At 37.9% G+C, this 21,265-nt stretch overlaps 3 protein-coding genes across 7 annotated transcripts; 2 read left to right on the forward strand and 1 right to left on the reverse strand.

Annotated features, from left to right (window-relative positions):
* The first annotated feature begins 186 nt into the window (after positions 1 to 186).
* rab41 (RAB41, member RAS oncogene family) lies at positions 187 to 13,397 on the forward strand. 4 transcript variants are annotated; one of them, XM_082177990.1, is made up of 8 exons: positions 187 to 405; positions 1,393 to 1,451; positions 2,647 to 2,700; positions 5,014 to 5,119; positions 5,565 to 5,676; positions 9,911 to 10,004; positions 11,205 to 11,271; positions 11,478 to 13,397. In XM_082177990.1, exons 1-8 carry the CDS (start codon positions 327 to 329, stop codon positions 11,540 to 11,542), a joined length of 636 nt encoding a protein of 211 aa, XP_082034116.1. In that variant the 5' UTR covers positions 187 to 326; the 3' UTR covers positions 11,543 to 13,397. The 4 variants fall into 4 exon arrangements, with proteins under 4 accessions (XP_082034116.1, XP_082034115.1, XP_082034114.1 ...); XM_082177989.1 differs by lacking the exon at positions 9,911 to 10,004 and adding an exon at positions 5,936 to 6,029 and having other exon boundaries at positions 197 to 405; XM_082177988.1 differs by lacking the exon at positions 5,014 to 5,119 and adding an exon at positions 3,839 to 3,944 and having other exon boundaries at positions 199 to 405.
* Positions 13,398 to 14,188: 791 nt separating this feature from the next.
* stard14 (START domain containing 14) lies at positions 14,189 to 18,768 on the forward strand. Its single transcript, XM_082177986.1, has 7 exons — positions 14,189 to 14,342; positions 14,491 to 14,678; positions 15,250 to 15,397; positions 15,659 to 15,762; positions 16,037 to 16,154; positions 16,244 to 16,296; positions 17,644 to 18,768. The coding sequence occupies exons 2-7, from the start codon at positions 14,493 to 14,495 to the stop codon at positions 17,848 to 17,850; spliced, it is 816 nt and encodes a 271-aa protein (XP_082034112.1). The 5' UTR covers positions 14,189 to 14,342; positions 14,491 to 14,492; the 3' UTR covers positions 17,851 to 18,768.
* Positions 18,769 to 19,058: 290 nt separating this feature from the next.
* Positions 19,059 to 21,017, reverse strand: pdzd11 (PDZ domain containing 11). 2 transcript variants are annotated; one of them, XM_082177991.1, is made up of 6 exons: positions 20,904 to 21,017; positions 20,390 to 20,492; positions 20,164 to 20,304; positions 19,982 to 20,080; positions 19,842 to 19,902; positions 19,059 to 19,662 (listed from the first exon to the last, which is right to left on the reverse strand). In XM_082177991.1, the coding sequence occupies exons 1-6, from the start codon at positions 20,948 to 20,950 to the stop codon at positions 19,628 to 19,630; spliced, it is 486 nt and encodes a 161-aa protein (XP_082034117.1). In that variant the 5' UTR covers positions 20,951 to 21,017; the 3' UTR covers positions 19,059 to 19,627. The 2 variants fall into 2 exon arrangements, with proteins under 2 accessions (XP_082034117.1, XP_082034118.1); XM_082177992.1 differs by lacking the exon at positions 20,904 to 21,017 and adding an exon at positions 20,832 to 20,870.
* Between the last annotated feature and the right edge of the window lie 248 nt (positions 21,018 to 21,265).

A 21,265-nucleotide genomic window follows, 5' to 3' on the forward strand; every position in this document is an offset into this window, starting at 1 on the left:
GATTCAGATGCTACAACACAATGGTAAGGTGTGACAGTAGAAATAGACTGTGTCTCAAAACCTAATCAGCTGCCTACCAAGACAGCATTTTGGCCATCATAGTCTCTTTCAAAACTAGACGGCATAGGATAGTAGTCAGCTTTTTAGCACTATGTTCTGAAACACAGACACAGCGTGTCCTGCGTTTCCTTCTCTGGCCACTAAGAGGCGCTCTCACACTCAGGAATCATCAGCTATTAGCGCTCCGTCACTGGACTGTACAGTGTCCTTCGTCCGCGCACAGAATATAATATTTAGATAGCTGCTGTTTATTATACTCGAAAAATATGTCTACTACGACCGGCGGCGGAGAGTTTGGCAACCCTCTGCGGAAATTTAAGCTTGTTTTCTTGGGCGAGCAAAGCGGTAAGTGTTCAGATATGTGAGACGTGGACGGAGAGATAACGTTAACGTTAACGTTAGACAGGCCAGGTGAAAGGATGCTCCAGAAGAATAGATGTTACTAAATATACATGCAAATAATGATTTGACAGTTTGGACTGATACGTTTGTCGACACGCACTTAAAATACACTAAATTTTACAGAAGACGTGTAGCATGTAGCATTGAACATCCTTGCAGTAACGTTACACGAACTAACCTTATAACGTTATACAAAAGATGTGAGATCCGAATATCAACTTCATTATGCTTTAATTGATAGATTATATGTATTTTTCTGTCTTTCCTCTCAGTGTTTATGTATTCTTGAATGTAGACATCGAGGGAAGCCATCAAATCCATGTATTAGCATGTTTGTGTTTTCTGTTCCTAGCCACAACAGAGATCTCCCATTTTAAAGGCCGTTTATATGTGATTGCATCCACCATTACTGTTTAACACATAAGATGCAAATGATATTATACTAGTACTGGATGTTAACTGTTTTAATATGTAAAACAATACTGTCTGGTGTGAAAATGGTTGCTAACTGTTAGCAGTTAGCATGTTTCTAGCTGACCGGCTGTGACAATCAAGATCATGATATTATAAACCACATCAGGGATGTTTAACTGCCACATCATCCACGTCACATCCACGTTCTCGTTTCATAATGGCTGGATTTGACGCTAAAAAGCATTAGTCAGCTGTCGTAAAGGACAGTTTTTGCACGTCTTCGCCTGTATTGATGCGGTATGTTGCCGTGGAAAGCAGGACGGCGACACCCATGTTGCCAACACAGCGATCAGAGTTCAGAATCATCCTGCGCAGACCAATGCCTCCGTTCCCTTGACAGCATCTTTGACGTGATACAGTCAAACATGCTGTCTATGTAGGGATCACACTAGGTTTTGAGACGCATTCACTGTGAGGCCCTTATTTCTAATGCGTTGTTTTTCTTTTCCTCCACAGTGGGCAAAACTTCACTCATCACCAGATTTATGTATGACAGCTTCGATAATACCTATCAGGTAAAACCCCTGCTGTGATTGTTACAGCCCATGTTATGTTCGTGTGGCAGATGCTTACCATGTTACCTAAAACAACTTAATATCAAAAGTATTATTGACTTTATGAAAGCTATCATGACGTCGGCTTGGTTACTTCCTTGAAGGAATAGTTCACTCACTAATGAATAGTGATGTCATGTTGATCCAATCCTTTATCTTTTCCATGGAACACATAAGGAGATACTCCGTAGAATAGTCACACTGCCATTGTCCTTACAACAAAATCATATGATGGACAAAAGCTGTCTAACTCTGAAGTTACAGTTCAAAATACATTTTTGGCACACTAGCAAAGTTTAAATATATAGTTTTTTACTAGCCATAAAATGTATTTTACATTATTTTTTATAAACAAGAAATATACTATTCAAGAGGTTTTAATATTTTTGAATGATGTCTTTTAAACTCACCATGGCAGCATTTATTTGATAAAAAAAACCAATAAAATATTATTATAATTTAAATAACTGTTTTCTATTTTAATATACTTTATAATGTAATTTATTCCTGTGATGGAAAGCTGAATTTTCAGCATCTTTACTCCAGCCGTGTCACATGATCCTTCAGAAATCATTCTAATATGCTGATTTGATCCTCAAGAAAAAAATATTCTCAATAATAATGTTGTACTGCTTAATATTTGTGTGGAAACCGTGATGCATTTTATTTTTCAGGATTTTAAGTAAAAAAAAAAAACAGAATTTATTTGAAACCGAAATATTTTATATTTCTACTCAGACCATAATTTTTTTTATTAATACAAGTCCAGTCTCAATAACATTTATTTCACTTAGCAGTGCCCATTTTATCTTGCATTTGGTGTTTGTCGAGTGTTAATTTAGTTCATAGCTCTCAAATCTCGTTCACGTGTGCATCCGACGCACATTAGAACCAATGGCTTTTGGTGTCATTGAAATCAAATTTGATATAAAAGTATCTTGTTGCAGAAAGTTTGATTTTGCACAAGAGCAAATTAGATTTTCAGTGAACAAGGATCAATTTTATTTTTTATGAAAGGAAAAGATCAGTATGAAAATTCTGCAAAATATCTAGCTTTGTGTTTCACAGAAAATACAGTCAAAATAAATATTCCTTAAATGGTCTGTATTTTACAATGTGATTGTGCACTAAGTTAACTCCCAGTTTCTCTCCATAGGCAACTATTGGTATAGACTTTCTGTCAAAAACCATGTACTTGGAAGACCGCACGGTAGGACGGAGATCAACATTTCTAGAATATTTTCCAAGGAGTCTCTGTGTGTCCAAGCCTTTTTTTAAAGCCTGATTTAGTTGAAATATCGACTATTAATGTTAGTAGTAGTGTAATAGATGGTTTTGACACACACTGGCTCAAGTCATTCACACCTTGATGTTTTCTAATATCACCTGTAAGGTCTATAACGCCCTATTCGGACAGGACTAGTTTTCTAAACTATGTTTGAGTAACAATTCTTATCACCCCACGTCTGTGATTCCATGCACCGATTCGGATGGAACTGAGATCACAGATTACAGAGTTGGGAGTGTGTGTTTTCTAGACATGGGCATTACAGAAGGTCGCCTACTGTGCTACTTATGACTTGTATATTTTTTAATGAATTACTTATTGATATAACTTTAATATATTATTAAAAACTATTTAAATATAGTTCACATGAGTTTATTGAAGTGGCTGTTTATAATAAACCCACATAAGTGAACAGAGACATCTAGACAAGTATCTTAAAGTACATGACACTGATATTAAAATGGGCTGTCTTTACAGTTTTCATGATTTGGCTCTATTTATTTAATAATAATAAACAATTCATCAGATAGCATCCATTTTAAAATGAAATGAAAGCATGTGAAAGATTGGTATGCAGGATAGGTTAAAAAACTAATGAGGAGAAGCATTAGTTGGCTATATTACAATCACAGACTTTCGCATTCGGAGAGGATTAGTTTTCTCAGTGGACCATTGAGAGTTTGCCAAAAACAGTAGGTAATTTGCCCTGGAATTTTTACTGAGGTTTTGTGAGAAAATACACAGAAATGGCAGATTCAGACAGGATTAAAATCACAAAGTATGCCTGTGTCTCTCTGACGCATTTCTCTAACGTCCAAATAGGGCTAAGTTAGTCCACCAGGTGATTTCACTGTCTGTCACAGATTCATCACAGTTATCATTTGCGGAATTCCTTGCGCATGCTATTAGCTCATCATCACACTTATGTCATTAGTTTGTCATTTATTTTGATTTCACCTTTTTAAGTTTGGTTGTGTCTTTGTCCACCTCACCCCACTCTCTTCCATGGCTGGGTGCTGAATGGGTCCCCATGCCTGTTGTGCTGCATGGACGGTCATAGATTCGGCTACAGCTGTGGGACACTGCTGGGCAGGAACGCTTCCGTAGCCTCATTCCCAGTTACATCAGAGACTCAGCAGCCGCAGTGGTGGTCTATGATATAGCAAGTATGTAGCTAGTGCTCCTGCTTCACCACATGGTGGGGTCAAGTTGGGTTCTGCTTGAGTAAATGGCACTCATGTAGCTTTATAAGTGTGCTGGTTTATTTGAGCGTTTCTGGAAAAGTTAAAACAAAGTAAGATGAAAAACCATGTGAAGGGATAGTTCACCCAAAAGTTTTAATTCTTTCATAATTTTCTCACCCTCATGTCATTCCAAACCTGTATAACTTTAATTATTCTGACATTTAAAATATTGCTGGATCAGAATGTTACAGTTGAGATCATTTAATCAGATGGTATTCATTGTTCCTAAAACGATATTAAAATCAAATGCAGATAGGGCCTTTTCTGTAGCTGCTCCCCGATTATGGAGTTCTCTTCCACTGCATAATACATTTTCCCTGATATTGGATGTTTGAAGATGTGTTTTTTTTAGTATGACTTTTACACCTGAGCAGAGTTAATTAAGAGTTAGTTTATATTATTTAACTCATCTGCTGGAAAGCAGTTTTATATATAATTCGTACTGTATTTTATTATATTGGACACAATACCCCATTTTGACCCCATTGACTTGTATTATATGGACAAATATAGTTAAAGCATTATTCAAAATACATTGTGTTCTGCTAAAGAAAGTCAGTCATGCAGGTTTTAAGCAACATAAGGGTGAGTAAATGAAAGCAAAATTTCCTCTGAGTACAATATGGGCTTTTACAAATATTTCAAAACCATAAAGTGTTGGTTTGCCTGAACTTGTCCAGCAATACTTGTGCATAAGGAGTGCCATTTGCAAAGCATCTTGCAGAAAGCAGCGTCATTCAGAGAGCAGGAATGGAGAAATGCCTTCAGATTCCTAAAACCTTGTGGTTATGATCTATAAGCAAAGAAGCAAAAATCGGTAAATTCTGTAGGTGCATTTCTCCTTTTCCTTCATGGTTTGCTTCTTTGATGTTGTCCTGTTCGTCTAACCCTGCTCCCTTGCTCTATCCTTTCTTTATACTTTTTCTTTTCTCTGTTCTGCCTTTCTCTTTCCCCTGTTTTCTTTGCACACCACGGTTTGCTGGTCCATCAGGTTCGGCTCCAGCTATGGGACACTGCAGGCCAGGAGCGCTTCCGCAGCCTCATTCCCAGCTACATCCGAGATTCCACTATTGCTGTGGTGGTCTATGACATCACCAGTGAGTCTGAGCCTCACTCATTGGGTCAGCAGGGATCTATGCCCTCAGGACACAGTTAGCACGATTCAGCAGCTGCTTCTAGGTCATGGCAGTTCATCTTAGTATGGTTGCTTGGGAACAATGCTTTTTTTATTATTTCATTCAGATTAAATGAAAAGTAGATTAAACATACTTCTCTCTTATCTGAGCACACTGAGCATTGAAATTACCTGTGTTTTAACTTAACCGTCCTCTGTTTTGTTGAACTTCATTCTAACAGTCTGCTTGCACACTTTCTTCTAAGGAAGCTCGGCTTTGAAGTGAATGAAGTGTATTTTTGACCGCTGCCAAATTAGAATTTTGCATTCAATTGCAATTAATCAATGAAATGAGTTCCTGCAGATCACAAGAGACATTTTTCCTTTGTAATAAGTCCATGCCTAAAATTTTTCCTTCTGTTCTTCAGATCTTAACTCCTTCCAGCAAACCTCAAAGTGGATAGATGATGTCAGAACAGAGAGAGGAAGTGATGTCATTATCATGTTGGTTGGCAACAAGACAGACTTGGCTGATAAAAGGTACAGGAGTTTGATGAACACATCTTTTGTTCATCCCTCAGACTTCACGTTTTAAGCCCTTCATCATGTGTTATTTTTGTCTTCAGTTTTCTCTTTATTAATTTGAGTGTTATGTTGAATAATTTGTGCCATTGTTCCTTTTCTTTTCGGTCATATTTTCTCTTTGTTGATTTTATTTTTGATTTCCCATTACTACTTTTGTTTTTCATATCCATTCTAATTTGAACTGTGTCCACACCTCAACTATGGATTATGGCAGGCAAGTGTCAGTAGAGGCAGCAGAGAAAAAAGCCCGGGAACTGGGTGTGATGTACATAGAGACCAGCGCCAAAGCTGGTTATAACGTCAAACAGGTGGGTGACACGATACAGCTGTAGTGTAGACCTAAGCGTTATAACTCGTATAACAGAATCTGTGGCATATTGTTGATTTCCACAGAATATTTTTTGGAGACTGTCCTTACATTGTAAAAACAAGCTAAATACAGTAATACATCCTAGAAGAATCCTAGCAAAAAAATGTGCAACACCTCAAATCAACATTTAAAATAGGCTAATATTGAGTCTGATCGTAAAGGTGTGGAAATTTCGTGAGGAAAAAAGGTCCATTTTCCATAGTGTAGCAGTGCATGGAGCCAAGCATCTTTCTATTGGTCAACACCACAAACTTGCGTGACAATCTTGAACCTGATATAAAATCTACATGGGGTGATTTTCAGTTGAAACTCAAAATGGTATGGATTCCAGTTTGAAATTACAGAATTTCGAACATGCATTTTTTTTTGTAATAGAATCACATAGCAACCATGTCAGTTGTTAACTAATCAAGGATACCACAAAGAAACATGGAAGGAATGTGACATAACACCCACATGGATTCTACAGCCACGGAATTAGGCAGAAAGCTCTGCAGATTTTCATTGAATTTGAACATGTCATTTACAAAGATCTTTACATCTCCTACCTCTTGTGTGGCCTTCTGTTAAATATTTTGCCCTGTTGATTATACTTTCAGCTAACAATGTATGCTTCAGTTTAACATTTTCTAACATCTAAATCCTTTTGGGTATCATTTGACTTCCTTTAAAGGATAATTCCGGTATTTAACACCTTGAGTCTATTTTGTAGTTTGTTTTGGATGAACTAGAGTGGTGTACACTGAAATTGACGATGGGTCCTGTCTCGACTTTTTGACTCATTTAGAATCGCCTTTGACCGCTTCAGAGTGGCTGTCTATGGGCATGCACGAACATGTCCTTAAAACAACCCTTAACGTTCGTTTTCAAAACTGCAACTCACAGAGTGGTTAGTGGTGTTCGTTGATGATTAAAAACAAATATATCGGCGCAATGTATGATTTCAATCCGTGTTATTTGCTATAGTGGAACTATTTTTTCAGATACCTCACAACCGCGTATAAACTTCCGCTCGATATTTGAGTCTGAAGAGTCAGCACATTCCCGACCACTTGATGGTGACAACCACTTTGCCGTACAGGGACGCTGTACGGAACTCGGTGTCTAGCGCATAGAGCACAGTTGCTCTGCTCACGCTAGCCTTCTGAGAGACGGAGAACTGAGCAAAAAGACTACAACCAAATGTAAACAGCCCACTTTTCCGTTTCCGGTAGCGCAGTAATATCAACGAGCAATGAGTCCTCCAACAGAAATCAATGGGATTTTACAAAATGACAAATAAAACACGACAGAAACTGTATTTCGCTACGCTACTTGTTTTTAATCATCAACGAACACCACTAACCACTCTGTGAGTTGCACAGTTTTGAAAACGAACGTTAAGGGTTGTTTTAAGGACATGTTCGTGCATGCCCATAGACAGCCACTCTGAAGCGGTCAAAGGTGATTCTAAGAGTCAAAAAGTCGAGACAGGACCCATCGTCAAAATGTCTGTGTCCACCACTCTAGTTCATCCAAAACAAACTACAAAATAGACTCAAGGTGTTAAATACCAGAATTATCCTTTAAGTCAATACAGAAAATGTCAAAAGTCTTGGTCCGGGCATAACTATCTTAAAAAGGCAAAATTATTGTCTGTGGTAAGTCGATCAATTTGAAAGAATGCCACAGATACAGTCTAAAGGCCCGTACACACCGGGACGAATTTCGCGCGTGATATTCGCCGACGTTTAACGCCTCGTGACTAAACAAAGGGCGCCAATGTGAGTGTGCACACCGACGTGAAAAACGCCTCGCTTAAAAGCGTAATTTTTTTTTAAACGCCTCGGGTTAGTTTTTTTGGTTTGACGCGCCGCGTCAAAAACTATCCGACCAATGAGATTGGCGCTTTTGCTCACGTGTCTGGAGCTTCTGAAGTTACAGTAAAACACAACTTGGGGGCGCTCAAACACAAAACGGTCTTGCCGAGCACACATACGTAACAGCGAAGAAGATATACGCCAAGTAGCGTCTACACTGCCCATAGACAGACACTGCCGGGAAGAAATGACGAGGAAGATGCAAGGCAAGATGAATGTAGAGCTGCTGGTCTCGTTGGTGTCGGTATAAAGAACTATATGACAAACGCGACAGCGACTACAAAAATCTTGTTAAAAGAGAACTGTTATGGAGTGGTATTGCAGAGTATAGACTGTTATGGAGTGGTATTGTATTTCTGTTTTACATTAAGCGCCATCTAATGTCAGGGAATGAATTTGCATGTTCACTCGGCTCATCGTCAGCGAAAAACGCTTGGGTGTGAACATAAAAAACGCGTTGAAAAACGCTGGCGAATAACGCGCGCCGATATTCGTCCCGGTGTGTACGGGCCTTAAAGACAAAGGGATAGGCTAGTTCACCCAAAATACTGAAATATCGGTCATAATTTATCGCCCTTGTGTCATTCCAAACATGTATAACCTTTTTTCTTCTTCCGTGGAACACAAAAGGAGACGTTTAGCAAAATGTCTTTTTACTATAGAGGGTATGCATTGACGTCACTTTCCCGCCGGACTGAGTGGCAAAAGAGCCTGCTTAATGACTGGATTTGAATAGGGGAAACTGCGAAAACGCGAGTAAAACGAGGGATTATCAGTTTAAACTAAAGGTTGGACTCGATATAGTGTCCTTTACAACTTACCAAGTGATCCATGGATATTAACATGCAACCAGGAATCGTGTTTCCTGACATGTATATGTGTCTGATTTTGACGCTGGGAAAATACATAAAGCAAATTTGCCTGTGAATGCTTTATAATACAATATAGGTAGGTCTAAATCCAGGTTATCACTTATATCAATGTCATATATATCGTCATATCGTCCAGCCCTAAGACTTGTATAGTTTTTAGTCAGTGTTTATTTAAAAACATCCAATTATGCATAATATAAGATGGTAAATATTTAATTGATGAGTTGTCAATACAATATATAACAATACAATATACAGGGTATGATTTTTACTCACAAATTCAGCATACTGACACAAAATGATAACTGCAAATCCAGTTTGTCCAGTTGTTTCTATGAATTGCAGCGATCCGTTTGCCTCTCTTTTCGGTAACTTTCGGCAGCCTGTAAAAATATACCTCAGATTTCTTGTCAAATATATGTATACAGTCAATCTCAAATCTCTTGCCAGTTTTAGTTGTGCTTTGTGTGTTTTCACGGCATTTACTCTGAAAGCCAATGTTGCAGCTCAGTCTTTCTGCCACTCAGTGGGTGTAACCGCGTTCACTCCGGCCAATGGTGATGTCACGCGCATACCCTCTATATACTATAGAAGTGGATGGAAAAGAGAAGCTTGGACATTCTTCTATGTAAATCTTTTTGTGTTCTGCAGAACAAAGTAAGTGAAACAGGCTTTGAATGACATGAGGGTGAGGAATAGATGACAGAATCGTCATTTCTGGATCCGAAAATAAACACGGGATATTTCAGTGACCAAAGTGCCAATGACATTATCATCACTTCCCTTGATAGGGTGTTTATTTTTGTTGTAGATTGTCCTCAAGTTATTTTCCTCAAGTTACAAATGTGTTCCATGTGAATGGCCCTTTTGTTGAACTGCAGTGCAGTGATCTCTTTTCAAAGATACGATTTCAGCCATTTCTCAACTCTTCAACCTGTGTTGGGGTCCTATCAAAACACTAATCCCTCTTTTTTTCCCTATTACTAATGTGAACTTCAGGCAGTCTCTGTCTCTTTCTCTTCTTCTTGATGCATTTCTTTTGTCTGTCTGTATTTCTTTCCTTTCCCCTCCCTGCTCCGGTCGAGCAGACAGATTACCACAGAGGAGGGCGAGCAGAGGGCTAAGGAACTGAATGTCATGTTCATTGAAACCAGCGCAAAGACTGGCTACAATGTCAAACAGGTAGAATCACAGAGAAATGAGGACGGCCAAGCCCCACCTCCCCTCCACCACTCTATCTTCTGCTTTCTTTGGTTTCTATCTTTCCCCGCCTCGCCCATCATTAGCCATTCTTCCCTCGCCTCACATTCACAGGTGTCCTGTGCTATTATGCTGTTCTTTTGTGTGTTTTGTTTGCTTGAAGTGCTCCCCATGTACTGTGTCACAGATGTCCTTTGCATGTTGGCCAAGCATCGCTAGAATGATTTTTCTCTATGCGCTGTGTTTTAGCACCCCTTGTAATTCACAGACTCAATGTAGACATTTCATTATGCATTGTGCTTTTTAATAGCATATTGTATTGCTTTTTGTTTTCAGAATTAGTGGATCATGGTATCTTTTTTTAAATTTTTTTTATAATGCTAGTGTCATCGGAAATTACCTCGTAATTTCTTTTAAATAGGGGAGACTAGGGCTAGTTGCACATGAGGAAGTTGTCATAAGAGCCACTCTACCGTTCAAAAGTTTGGGGTTTTGAAAGAAATGAATACTTTTATTCAGCAAGAACACATTAAATTGGTCAAAACAGGTGACCGTAAAAACGTTTGCAATTTTACAAAAGATTTCAAATAATTGCTGTTCTTTGAAAACAGCTAATCACGGTTTCTTCACAAAATATTAAGCAGCACACCTGTTTTCAACATTGATAATACAGAATTTTAAAATCCTTTTTAGTTGAGTACCAAGGCATTCCAGGGAATGCTTTTGTAATACTGGTTGGGTGAGTAAAAAAGAAATTCGAAGTTGCATATTTTATTGAGTTACATATATTGTGATTTGTTTTACGATTTAATTACAGTATCTATTGGCCAAAACAAGAGTTTGAAATGTTTATTCTTTATTTTTGAGGTTTCATGATGTTTGTCCCTTTCATGAGGTTTTGTTGTATATGTGTTTTGCTGTTTAAATGTACTTGAAAAGCCTATAATAGCCTATAATATAACTTACTCTATATACAGTATAACAATATGGTAAAAAAAATATTGTCACAAAAGGTCAACGTGTGTTGACTGGAGTAAAACATGTTAGAACTAGCCCCAGTCTCCCCTATTAATAAGATAAATATTTTGTATTATATTAAACCTGCATTGATTTATGTACATGTGGCTAAAGCAGAGTTTTAAGTAATGAACTTCTTTTTTCTCTCTCTCTCTCTCTCTCTAGCTGTTTCGTCGTGTGGCTGCAGCTTTGCCTGGAATGGATAGTACACCAGAGAAAAGCAAAGAGGACAGTATCCTTCACATGCACCTTAAATATGCCATCTCTCACATTAAAATGTCAGTCAGTTTGTCCACAACAGCCTGATAGCAGGAGATCATAAGCATGTCTTCTTGTCTGCCAGCGTTTTCGTCTAACAGAAATGAATGAAAAGTGTAAAGACGTGCTTATTCAAATGATCCAGTCTCTCAGTAACTGATCCTTGACAGAAACTTTCAGTGATCGACATCAAACTGGAGAAGCCTCCAGAGCTGCCCGTTACCGAGAGCAGCTGCTCGTGCTAGTAACCACCCTCGTCCCCCCACCAGGTCCTGCGTCCCCCTCACTCCACCCCCTCACACACAAACAGCTTGCCTCTCAGTGGTCACTTGCTCCTCTCACGGCCCCGTGTCATGAGCGGAGAACCTTTTCTTTCTCTTCGACTCAGTGACTTTTCAGAGTAACCGTGTGGATGTGCTTTTACTCTGTATTAAAATGGATTCCAAAAATGCATATATTATTAACGAAAAAAGTAAAATCACAGCATAGATTAAATGCTAAAACCATTCAGATCCACGTCTGTTCTGGCTGCATGGCATTATATGGGATTGCAGACTGACTCAAGCTCATATGCTCTTAAGTTTTCACACATCAGTGCCAACATAGTTGTTGTGAAGTTAACATGTTTCAGAGCTGGGGCTGATGTCATCATTTTTAGGCCTTTTTTGCCTTCTTTTTTTATTTCACTGGAGGAAGAACTTCTGGCTGTTACTGATTCATATAATTTTTTTACACTATTATTTTGTTTGTGTTTTTGGGCAAAAGTTATTTAAAAGAAAGACACAGAACGAATCTCTACGATTTTGTCGTGAAATGTCACCATGGACACACTATTCTGTATAATTGGATGCTTTCATGTTAAATATGGTATTAGGGACCAGATATCATTTTAAAGTTGTTTTGTTTCAGGAAATATACATGTATGGACAAAGAAATTAGCAGTTTTGTTTGCGACAAGCCTAATTCTGGACAGGCTAATTTTATACCGAAATCTTTGGAGGGTTGCACGGAAGTAGAATGTATTGAGCTGTGGGGGAAATAAATTGGATTTAACGTTCTTAGAAAAGGGAAAATTGCTATTTAATTTAGTTCAAATTCAAAACCTAAGATATTTAATGACTTATCCACGACCGTAGTCACAAAACCTAACGTTAATTGTAAAAACGTGTATGTACTAACAGAACTATCGTAACGTCGCTCTGAGCTTGGATATGGAAAGCATCAGCACTAATTCTGCTCATTTTCTGTCTTGTTTTTTGCTGCGCAAGTGTAGGGACCGCATGCAGTTTAGAGACAGTTTAACACAAAATGCCTTGCTTGTTTGGTTGTCACGGTGCACCAAATCAGGCCACAGTGCTGTGGTTTGCTCGAGCCTATTAACATTGCATAGAGATAATGAGGTTTTGTTAAACAGGACATTTAGATTTCTTCCTTCAACACGGCTATCGCTTAGTGTACAGACACGTCTTGGTATTGCTCGTCGTAAGACTGTTGGTTTCATGTGTTTATTTATTATCTCACTAGTTAGTGATACAATGTGTTGTATGCTTGATGGGAATGGCAGTTAGCAATGTGTGGGAATCAAAGTTTGATGTATAATTTGCATTGCTGCCTGGCTACTGTATCACAAAGACCTAGTCGTGTCACAATCGTGCCACTATTAAAGACTTTCACGTCCCATCTGTAATGCTGGGTTTCAACAGTATAGCTTGAATGGGCTTTTATTTGCTGGAGAGGTATCACCGAGCCCCCCAGCACTGTCGCTTTTCCTCTCGTTCAACTGTAAACCGACAAATCCTTTCATCATTAAGACTAAAAAAGGGCATCAAGTGTGTTTTAAACATTAACATTTACTATGGTTTGATATGTAGGAAATGAAATAAGAGTGAAAACCCTCCTGAACAGCTCTATCACGTCACGTGTCACTCACTGAATACTCAGCTGTGTGCTATTCTGAAGTGTGTTGGTCTGTTTGAAATACGCTGTCTACTAGTGTTTAGCTAAGTTTGTGTGACAAAGTACTATTATTATATGCTGTAAAAAATGGACGGTTAAAGAGACACCAAAATGTATCACATGAATAAAAGATATTTCACCAGATTTGCTGTTTGTCCTGCTTCTGGTTCCTGTATATAGGCCTATACACAGTTTTGAGTATTAGAAACAGACTTGATACATATTATAATTACATTACCCAATCATTATACAGTGGCCTAACTTTCGTGGATTACTTGATCACACCTATTTGCAACAAATTAATATGTAGGCTAATTTACTTAAGGAGACACCAGGCCTTTTAAATGTTCATGTACATAATAAACATGTTAATACTATACAAAAAAAAAATTACAAGCTAAAATATAGATATATATAGTTAATATAGAGAATTAATATGACAAATCTTCATAAATAAAAAAGTTTAAACTGCAGATATTGTGTTGTGTCTGTGATACTGATTATTGTCCTGTGATAAGCTGAGACCGGTATTCTGTTTATATAAGAATATTTATGTATACTGCATACATAGTAAGCAAAAGGTTAAATAATATTATTAAAGGGTTTCATGTTTTTAAACTCTTAAGTTCTCTTTGGTCCACAACACAAAGAACAGAAACAGCTTTGAAATGCAGTTTCTTCTTAATGGCACATTGCACAAGCCTGTAGAATGTTGTTCCTGTGGAGGTGATTTGAAGAAAGGTTTCGGTCGTGAACACAAGGCGGAGTTCACAGAATCACAGCTCGTCTTGGCATTCCGTTATGAATTAACCATGCATATCAATGCAGTAGCAGAGAGAGACCACTGGACCTGCACCCGAATGACCAATCAATATGGGCGGTCCGACACACCCAGTTTGCGCCAGTTTGTCAACAGTTCTCTCACTTGAGTACATAAACGCCATTGGGTATAAATGAAGATCATGTCAGTGTGCTAAATCACTGTTGTTCAGAGCTGACTGACTAGCTGCGCACCTTAGTGTTGTAATACACCTGTTCTACTCCCGGAAGTGGTGACGCGATTTTTCCACGCGCAAGCGTTGACGACAGGTGGGGATTGGAATTTGTGAGAAAAATCTTGTCGAGCTTGAAATTTTAATCTGTGACTACAATAACACCACATCATACTAAGCGAGCAGAGCAAAGTTATTGAGCCTCGGTACAAGATCTGTAATTCTCGCTGTGGAAATTGTTTCAGTTATGTCTCGCGGTTCGGGAATCATTCCAGATGAATTCATGTTTAATGAGTTCAAAAAACAATGCTTGTCCACCGAGAATTGGCTCAACAAGTATAATAAGAATGACATGGAGGTATGGGTCGAGGGGCCTCCTTTATCTACTTCTACAAGCAACAAAGTGAACTTATCCAAAGTCCACAAAATCAAGGTAAGATGTTTGCCTACATTTAAGCCTAACTACTATGATGTGTGTGTACTATGTATGACAATATTTTGTTTTGATTTGTCTTTAAAAGTTATGGTGTCAATGTTACATTTTTAAGTTATTTCAAACTTTACAGCAGGGCCCCCAACCCAGACCATTCAGGGGCATATTGTTCCAAATAAAAGTCATTATAAAGAGTTTATATATATATATATATATATATATATGTGTGTGTGTGTGTGTGTGTGTGTGTGTGTGTGTGTGTGTGTGTGTGTGTGTGTGTAACCCTTTATAATGACTTTTATTAGGAACATTTATTTTATTTATAATGACTTTTATTAGGAACATTAATTTTATTACATCATGAAATGCTTAATGGGTCATTGGTTAGACATGATTTAATGGTAGTTATGAAAATGTAGCTACTTTGTTTACATATTTTCTCTATGGACCCCCAATAGATCACAATCTCTTTTTTTTCTCTCTATTACATTTCAGTTTAATTTACATGTCCAGTCCTGTGTGTACTGCTGCCATAACAACACTAATGCAAATGCATCTGTTTCCAATACAGTGTAGAATGAACATAAAGGATGTATCGGCTGCTACCATGTATGACGTGCTTCATGACAGTCAGTACCGAAAGTCATGGGATCCTACGATGCTTGAGAGTTTTGACATCGCTCGCCTGGCTCCCAATGCTGATGTGGGCTACTATTCTTGTGAGTCATGTAATCTTTTAAATCTCTGTCCATTTTTAAGACCTCTTTCATGTCTTATGGCTATTCTAGTAATTCTTTGGGGCTTTTGTTAGTAGTTCACCTAACAATGTGATTGCTTCAGTGCAGTGGCTTATCACAGTACAGGGCTGAAGATAAGCCTCCTGCTGGGACCATGTTTTTGTGTGTATTTAGGCAGTGAAGTTGCGTTTGTTAATGGGCCTATATGTCATACAAATATTTTTTCCCCTCCTTTATTCACAGGGATTTGTCCGAAACCATTGAAGAACAGAGATGTGGTGACCCTGCGCTCATGGCAGGCGTCTGAAAATGAGTATGTGATCATTAACTTCTCAGTGAAACATCCGGTACGTCTTTTATTTACTTACACCTTCTATTAATGAATGTCTAAAGCAAGAGACCTTAAAATATCAGATTTTCTTAAAGGTAGAATGTTAAGTCAAATGGAATTGCAAAAATAATGACTGTTTTCACCCATCCAAATTCACATCATTGTAGGAGACAATATTTTAACATTGAACATTATTCTCATTATTTTATAATAATAAATAATACAATGTATTACTACATCAATTAAAAAAATTATACAAATACTGTAATAAAGCTTTGCTTTCATTTTAGCAACATCCCCCACGAAAGGATCTGGTGAGGGCCGTTTCCCTTCTGACGGGTTACCTGTTCAAACCAACTGGGCCCAACAGCTGCACTTTCACATACCTCTCACAGGCTGATCCCAGAGGTATGAACCGATTCACTCCCATCATTCATTTACATTGGAAGACTTTAATTTGTTGCTGTTTTATAACCTTTTTTCTTTTTTTCTTTTAGGGTCTCTTCCAAAGTGGGTTGTCAACAAAGCATCTCAGGTCCTGGCTCCAAAAGTAAGTGAACACGTTTAGTCTCTTATTGCTGTTTATACTCTTTGAGGATGCGAGTATCTTTGTATGTGGGTCTGTGTTTAAGGATTGTGAAATCAGAATTGTTACTATGGTAACCTACTGGAATATCTTGTACTGAAGACGCTCACGCAGCACTTGCTGTGCCAAAGTGAAACTCGTTTATCTTGTTCGGTCTGTAGGCTGCATGACTACAGTCATTCTTTTCATTTTACAGAAGAGCGCATCACTTAGGCTAAATCTCATCTCTTTATTAATCATTTGTGATTTATGACTGACACAATTAGACTTTTAGTTTTTAGAAACGCCTCTAATAATGCTTCAGCCCTCATCAAGTGTTCAGATTGATATCTAAAGATAACTATGGTGAAGATGTTCTTCTGACTGAGAACAAGAAGTCAGTCTTGTTTTAAATTGTGGCTTTTTTTGCTGTTGGTTTCATAGTTTTGTATGGCATTAAAGCACGTGGTAGGGCTGTTTGCTGTGTTACCAGACGGTATCTCTGTCCAAAGGGCACACTGATAACATAGTCTATACATCACACTTTGTGTGTTATACACTATTATTGAAAACTGAGGTGTTTGTCTTTCCACTGATCATTAATCAGGTTTACGATTTGATTAACACGCACACACACATGTTTGTGAAAAGTCTCTAATGCTCATCAAGGCTGCAATTATTTGATAATACAGTAAAATTTGAAAATATTACAGTTTAATAAACAGTTTTCTATTTTAAGATATTTTTCATGTAATTCCTGTGATGGCAAAGCGTAATTTACAGCATCATTACTCCAGTTTTCAGTGTCATTCTAAATCATTCTAATATGTTGATTTGATGCTCAAACATTTCTTAACAATGTTGAAGACGGTTCATATTGTTATTAGTACACACACACACACACACACACACACACACACACACGTTTCCATGGTACAACCCTATCACATGTCTAAAAGGAGTATGCTGATGATTTTATTTTGATTATTTGTGTTTAGGTGGTTTGTTTCCTTTCTATTAAGACTGTTTGACAAAATAACAAAGCCCATTACCTTTAGTTCAGAAGTCAGAGTTTATAGGCAGTATTGCACGCACACTGATACTTTGTGCTGCCAAAAATTCTGAAGACCCTGAGAGACACCAGAAACACTATTTATTAATAACTATGCTTGAGAAAAAGCACTTGCTGCAATCGGAGTCCTAGCACTGCCTGAAAATGAGGTAAAACTGGATTCCAGTTCATTGTTTGGGTTACACAAGACTGAAAAAAAAAGTTGTGTAATTTTCGTTGATACTCATGCCACTCCTTGACCTTCTTCTGTCATTCCACAGGTCTTAAGAAGCGTTCATAAAGCCGGTCAGAGCTACCCTGCATGGAAAGCAGCAAATTCTCCAGATCATAAGCCGTGGCTGTACCCCATACAGAGTGAACTGCCCATGATGGATCCAGCAGAGCTGTCCATCCAGCGCGGAGACTCGCTCGAGAACGTGGACGAGAGCGCATCCAGGGATGTTCAAGAGAATGAAGACAGCAGCTAAAACGGCTCAAAGAAAAGGTCCACGTCGCAGGATCAGTCTCTTACCTCTTTCCCCACTTATAGCTAGTTGACGTCAACATTCCTCCCTCCCGCTCACAGAGTAAGAGTTTACAATCACTGTGCTACACATTCCTTTATTGATGTCTGGGTTTCTTAGGGCATCGCACGTGACATGATGCTTACTTGAACAAGGGAAAATTCTTTATACTATGCAGCTCTACTCCTTAATTTAATTTGAAATCCTTTTGAAGGTGGTTCATTCTTAAATGAGACCTTTTTTTTGACCTGTAATTTATTACTAAATGGTTATGATGAAGCTACACCTAAATGATTGTATTGACATGCAGGTGAATAGATTGTTTTTCTTTATGAATATGGACAAGCATGTTTAATCCTTATTTTAAATCTCCATGGTAGGGGATAGGTTCCTTGCGATGTCATCCTTTTTATGTTTGTGTAATTGTGTCTGTGCTTTTTCAAAGAGCTGTATTGGCATGTGTGTGAACCATGGGAGAAAATCTGTGTAATGGCCCTGTAATATGACCAAAGCAGTCCAAGACACAAAGTGGTATTACCTCATGATTTATTACTTGAAGTGGTATAGTTCATTTGCCTGTAACAGGCAGAGGAAAACAGAAGGCAGAGAAATTAGCTGTTCTGTACTTCTCAAATATGTGTTTGGCCCTTGAACATGAAAGAAAAAGGCATGTTAACAACGTGATACCAGTGGATCCATGCAAAGACATTTGGACTATAAATGGCAGTTACCTATAGATTTATGACATGATATTTTTCTTTCTGAGGATGGATGGATATGAAAACTTCTTTGAGAACTTGAATTTCATGTATATATGAAGTCTTAACTCTCAGGGTAATAAAGTTTTATACTTTTAAAATTTTAAATAAATGGTCAAAATATCTTTTGAAGAACGTTTCTTTTATTTCGTCCAATATGAATGTTGCATTTTGGTAGGTTTATATTTGCATATAAACTGTCCTATTCCATTGAGCTTGTGACACAGTAAAAGGTAAACTTAAATTTTGTGTTATAAAATAATGTAATTCCAAAAATGTGTTGAATTTTAATAGGACTTAATATTTATAGTACCACTAGTTGATGCAATATATTAACATTTAGCCACACTACTTATAACTGTAGTTACCAAATCTGAGAATGTATTCATTTTACACACACACACCCTCCCCCTCTGAGCTTTTTCAACATACAGGTTTATTTAAAAAATGAGCATAAAGTATTTGCACCTGAACAGCACTGTTTTCATTAGCATATTGATACAATGACAATGAATTAATCAGTAGCAATGTGTTTGTCAGCAGGACATCAATTGATGATATTAATAGCCGATCATAATTTATTCATGATGTACCCTTTGCCCTATAACCCTATATAATTATTTAATTCAATAAATAATATTTCTACCATGTTTTCTTTTTATATGCATGATATATATCATAGAATATGCTTCATTTCCCAGAGGAATGGGATGAGAGAAAATGATCTGGAAATTTTACCAGCTGCATTCAAAACGTATGCAGCTCAAAACACAGATGCCTAAAAACGACCTAAATGGGTGAGGAAGCTTTGAATCATCAGGCATGTTCTTAAAGTGTTTGAAGACGATTTCTTTGAGCAGTCTTTTAGTCAGAGACAATAGTTAGTGGGAGGAAGATGATGCAGAGAAGATGAAAGTTTGGCTGACACACCAATGCCTCATCAGCTGCGTCACTGCTTCAGTCATGAATGTCATCTCTGCCACCTAGTGTACAGTCCTCTCCTTCTGCCGTTGGTAATCTAGAAAAACAGATGCAGAACACCAATTTGTGTCAGGTACTCCAATTAAATCAGTTAACTACAATATCTAAGATTAAAATAAGCTAAACAATATAGACCTAGAATAGAAAGAAAGGAACAACAGAGGTGTATTGAAAACATCAAGTCTATCTCAAGGGAAGGATGAATATAATACTCACTGTAAGGGAAGTATCGGACCTTCATTAAAATCTCTCTTGCGGTCTTTAAAATCTCCACAGCCTAGGAGAAATCAAAAACAGATTAGAGGAGGAGATATCAAGCGCGTTTCTGTCTCTTGGACGGACATATCAAGCCTTACCCTTGAATGCTCAATGTCTTGGAAGTCCACATCATTGACAGAAAGGACCTGATCACCCTCTTGTAGTCCTGCCCTATGGGCATCTGAATCTGGCACCACCTGTTAAGACATTTTGAACAAGACCAAGATGATGAGGGCAGTTCTTCTGATAAACAAAGAAGGTTTTAATTGACACAACTCACCTTTGAAATAAATATACCGAGCTGCGACGCCTTTCCTCCACGAATATTGAAGCCCAGTTGTGCTCCAGGGGGCTTTTTTAAGACTACAGTGCGAGGTAGGAAATGACTGAGCTCATTGTTATAGTCAGGGTGATGTATCCTCTGATTATTAGGAAGAAAAATATGAATTAGGTAAATATGATCACAAAAGAAAAGATGAAAACATGCATTAATAGTGTTAAAGCACCTCTTGTGGAGGGATCCATGCAGGAGGGCTCTCATAGGATGGAAGAAACACTACTGGCAGTTGATAGTCATCGTATGGTATCTTTTGGTCCATGTTTTTCGAGCTAGAAATTGAAGATGGGAGAAACAACAACAGCGACATGAGAATCATGTCTATCGTCAGATTGTCCTCGATGTACTTTAGGACTTCGTTCTATTTTTAAAAACTAAATGTAATTCTTTACAAAACTGTGACTATACGGATTACTAAAGCATGAAATGACCAAAGATTTATAATTAAAGCATTGTAAATTCACTCTCTACGGTTCTCATTGTACAGTGAGTACAGCAGGCTAGCTTGCTAACGCTCAACAATAAACACAAGCTGCGATGCACAATGAGCCATAGCCATGAAAAATTAGCAAAACATTGAGTGAATAAACTGACGTTACAAATATGCTCACACAAAAATTAAAGACAAGCATTATATACAGCTGCTTTTGCTCGACAGTTTAATTTTTGTCTGTGTAACTCACCACGAACTCCTCGAGAGAACCATTAGCCCCGCCCTCTTGGAGATCATGTGACCAGCACTTTTTTTCCCCTTTCTCCCCCCTCCAACAAAAACTATTAAGAGCTAAAGAAAATATTGATGTTGGGACTGTTTCTCGCATTTCATTCTGAGATGTAAATATGGCCTCTGACATAGGCCATCATCTCTGACAACTGCCTTTCCTGTCCCGTTTCTCAATTTCAAGAGCATCCTAAGATCATGAATGTCTTGTACTTGGTCTGAGGCTGCTTATTTTACAGTTTCACAAAATAGACTTCGAGGATATGTAGTTCAGCAGCTTTTTATAAGACATTTAGGTATGTGCCTATTCAGAAATTATCTGCT

The sequence above is a fragment of the Leuciscus leuciscus genome, assembly GCF_965113295.1.
Source record: "Leuciscus leuciscus genome assembly, chromosome: 8".
NCBI classification, from domain to species: Eukaryota; Metazoa; Chordata; class Actinopteri; order Cypriniformes; family Leuciscidae; genus Leuciscus; species Leuciscus leuciscus.

Bases quoted from the DNA above. Each gene is read 5' to 3' on its own strand.
- stard14 (XM_082177986.1), top strand. From the start codon at position 14,493: ATGTCTCGCGGTTCGGGAATCATTCCAGATGAATTCATGTTTAATGAG. The intron at 14,679-15,249 runs GTAAGATGTTTG...TTTCCAATACAG, and splicing joins CCAAAGTCCACAAAATCAAG to TGTAGAATGAACATAAAGGA. The intron at 15,763-16,036 runs GTACGTCTTTTA...CTTTCATTTTAG, and splicing joins ACTTCTCAGTGAAACATCCG to CAACATCCCCCACGAAAGGA.
- rab41 (XM_082177990.1), top strand. From the start codon at position 327: ATGTCTACTACGACCGGCGGCGGAGAGTTTGGCAACCCTCTGCGGAAA. The intron at 1,452-2,646 runs GTAAAACCCCTG...TTCTCTCCATAG, and splicing joins GCTTCGATAATACCTATCAG to GCAACTATTGGTATAGACTT. The intron at 10,005-11,204 runs GTAGAATCACAG...CTCTCTCTCTAG, and splicing joins CTGGCTACAATGTCAAACAG to CTGTTTCGTCGTGTGGCTGC.
- pdzd11 (XM_082177991.1), bottom strand. From the start codon at position 20,950: ATGATCTCCAAGAGGGCGGGGCTAATGGTTCTCTCGAGGAGTTCGTG. The intron at 20,493-20,903 runs GTGAGTTACACA...TTCAATTTCTAG, and splicing joins GTTCTCTCGAGGAGTTCGTG to CTCGAAAAACATGGACCAAA. The intron at 19,903-19,981 runs GTAAGGCTTGAT...GATTTCTCCTAG, and splicing joins AAGACATTGAGCATTCAAGG to GCTGTGGAGATTTTAAAGAC.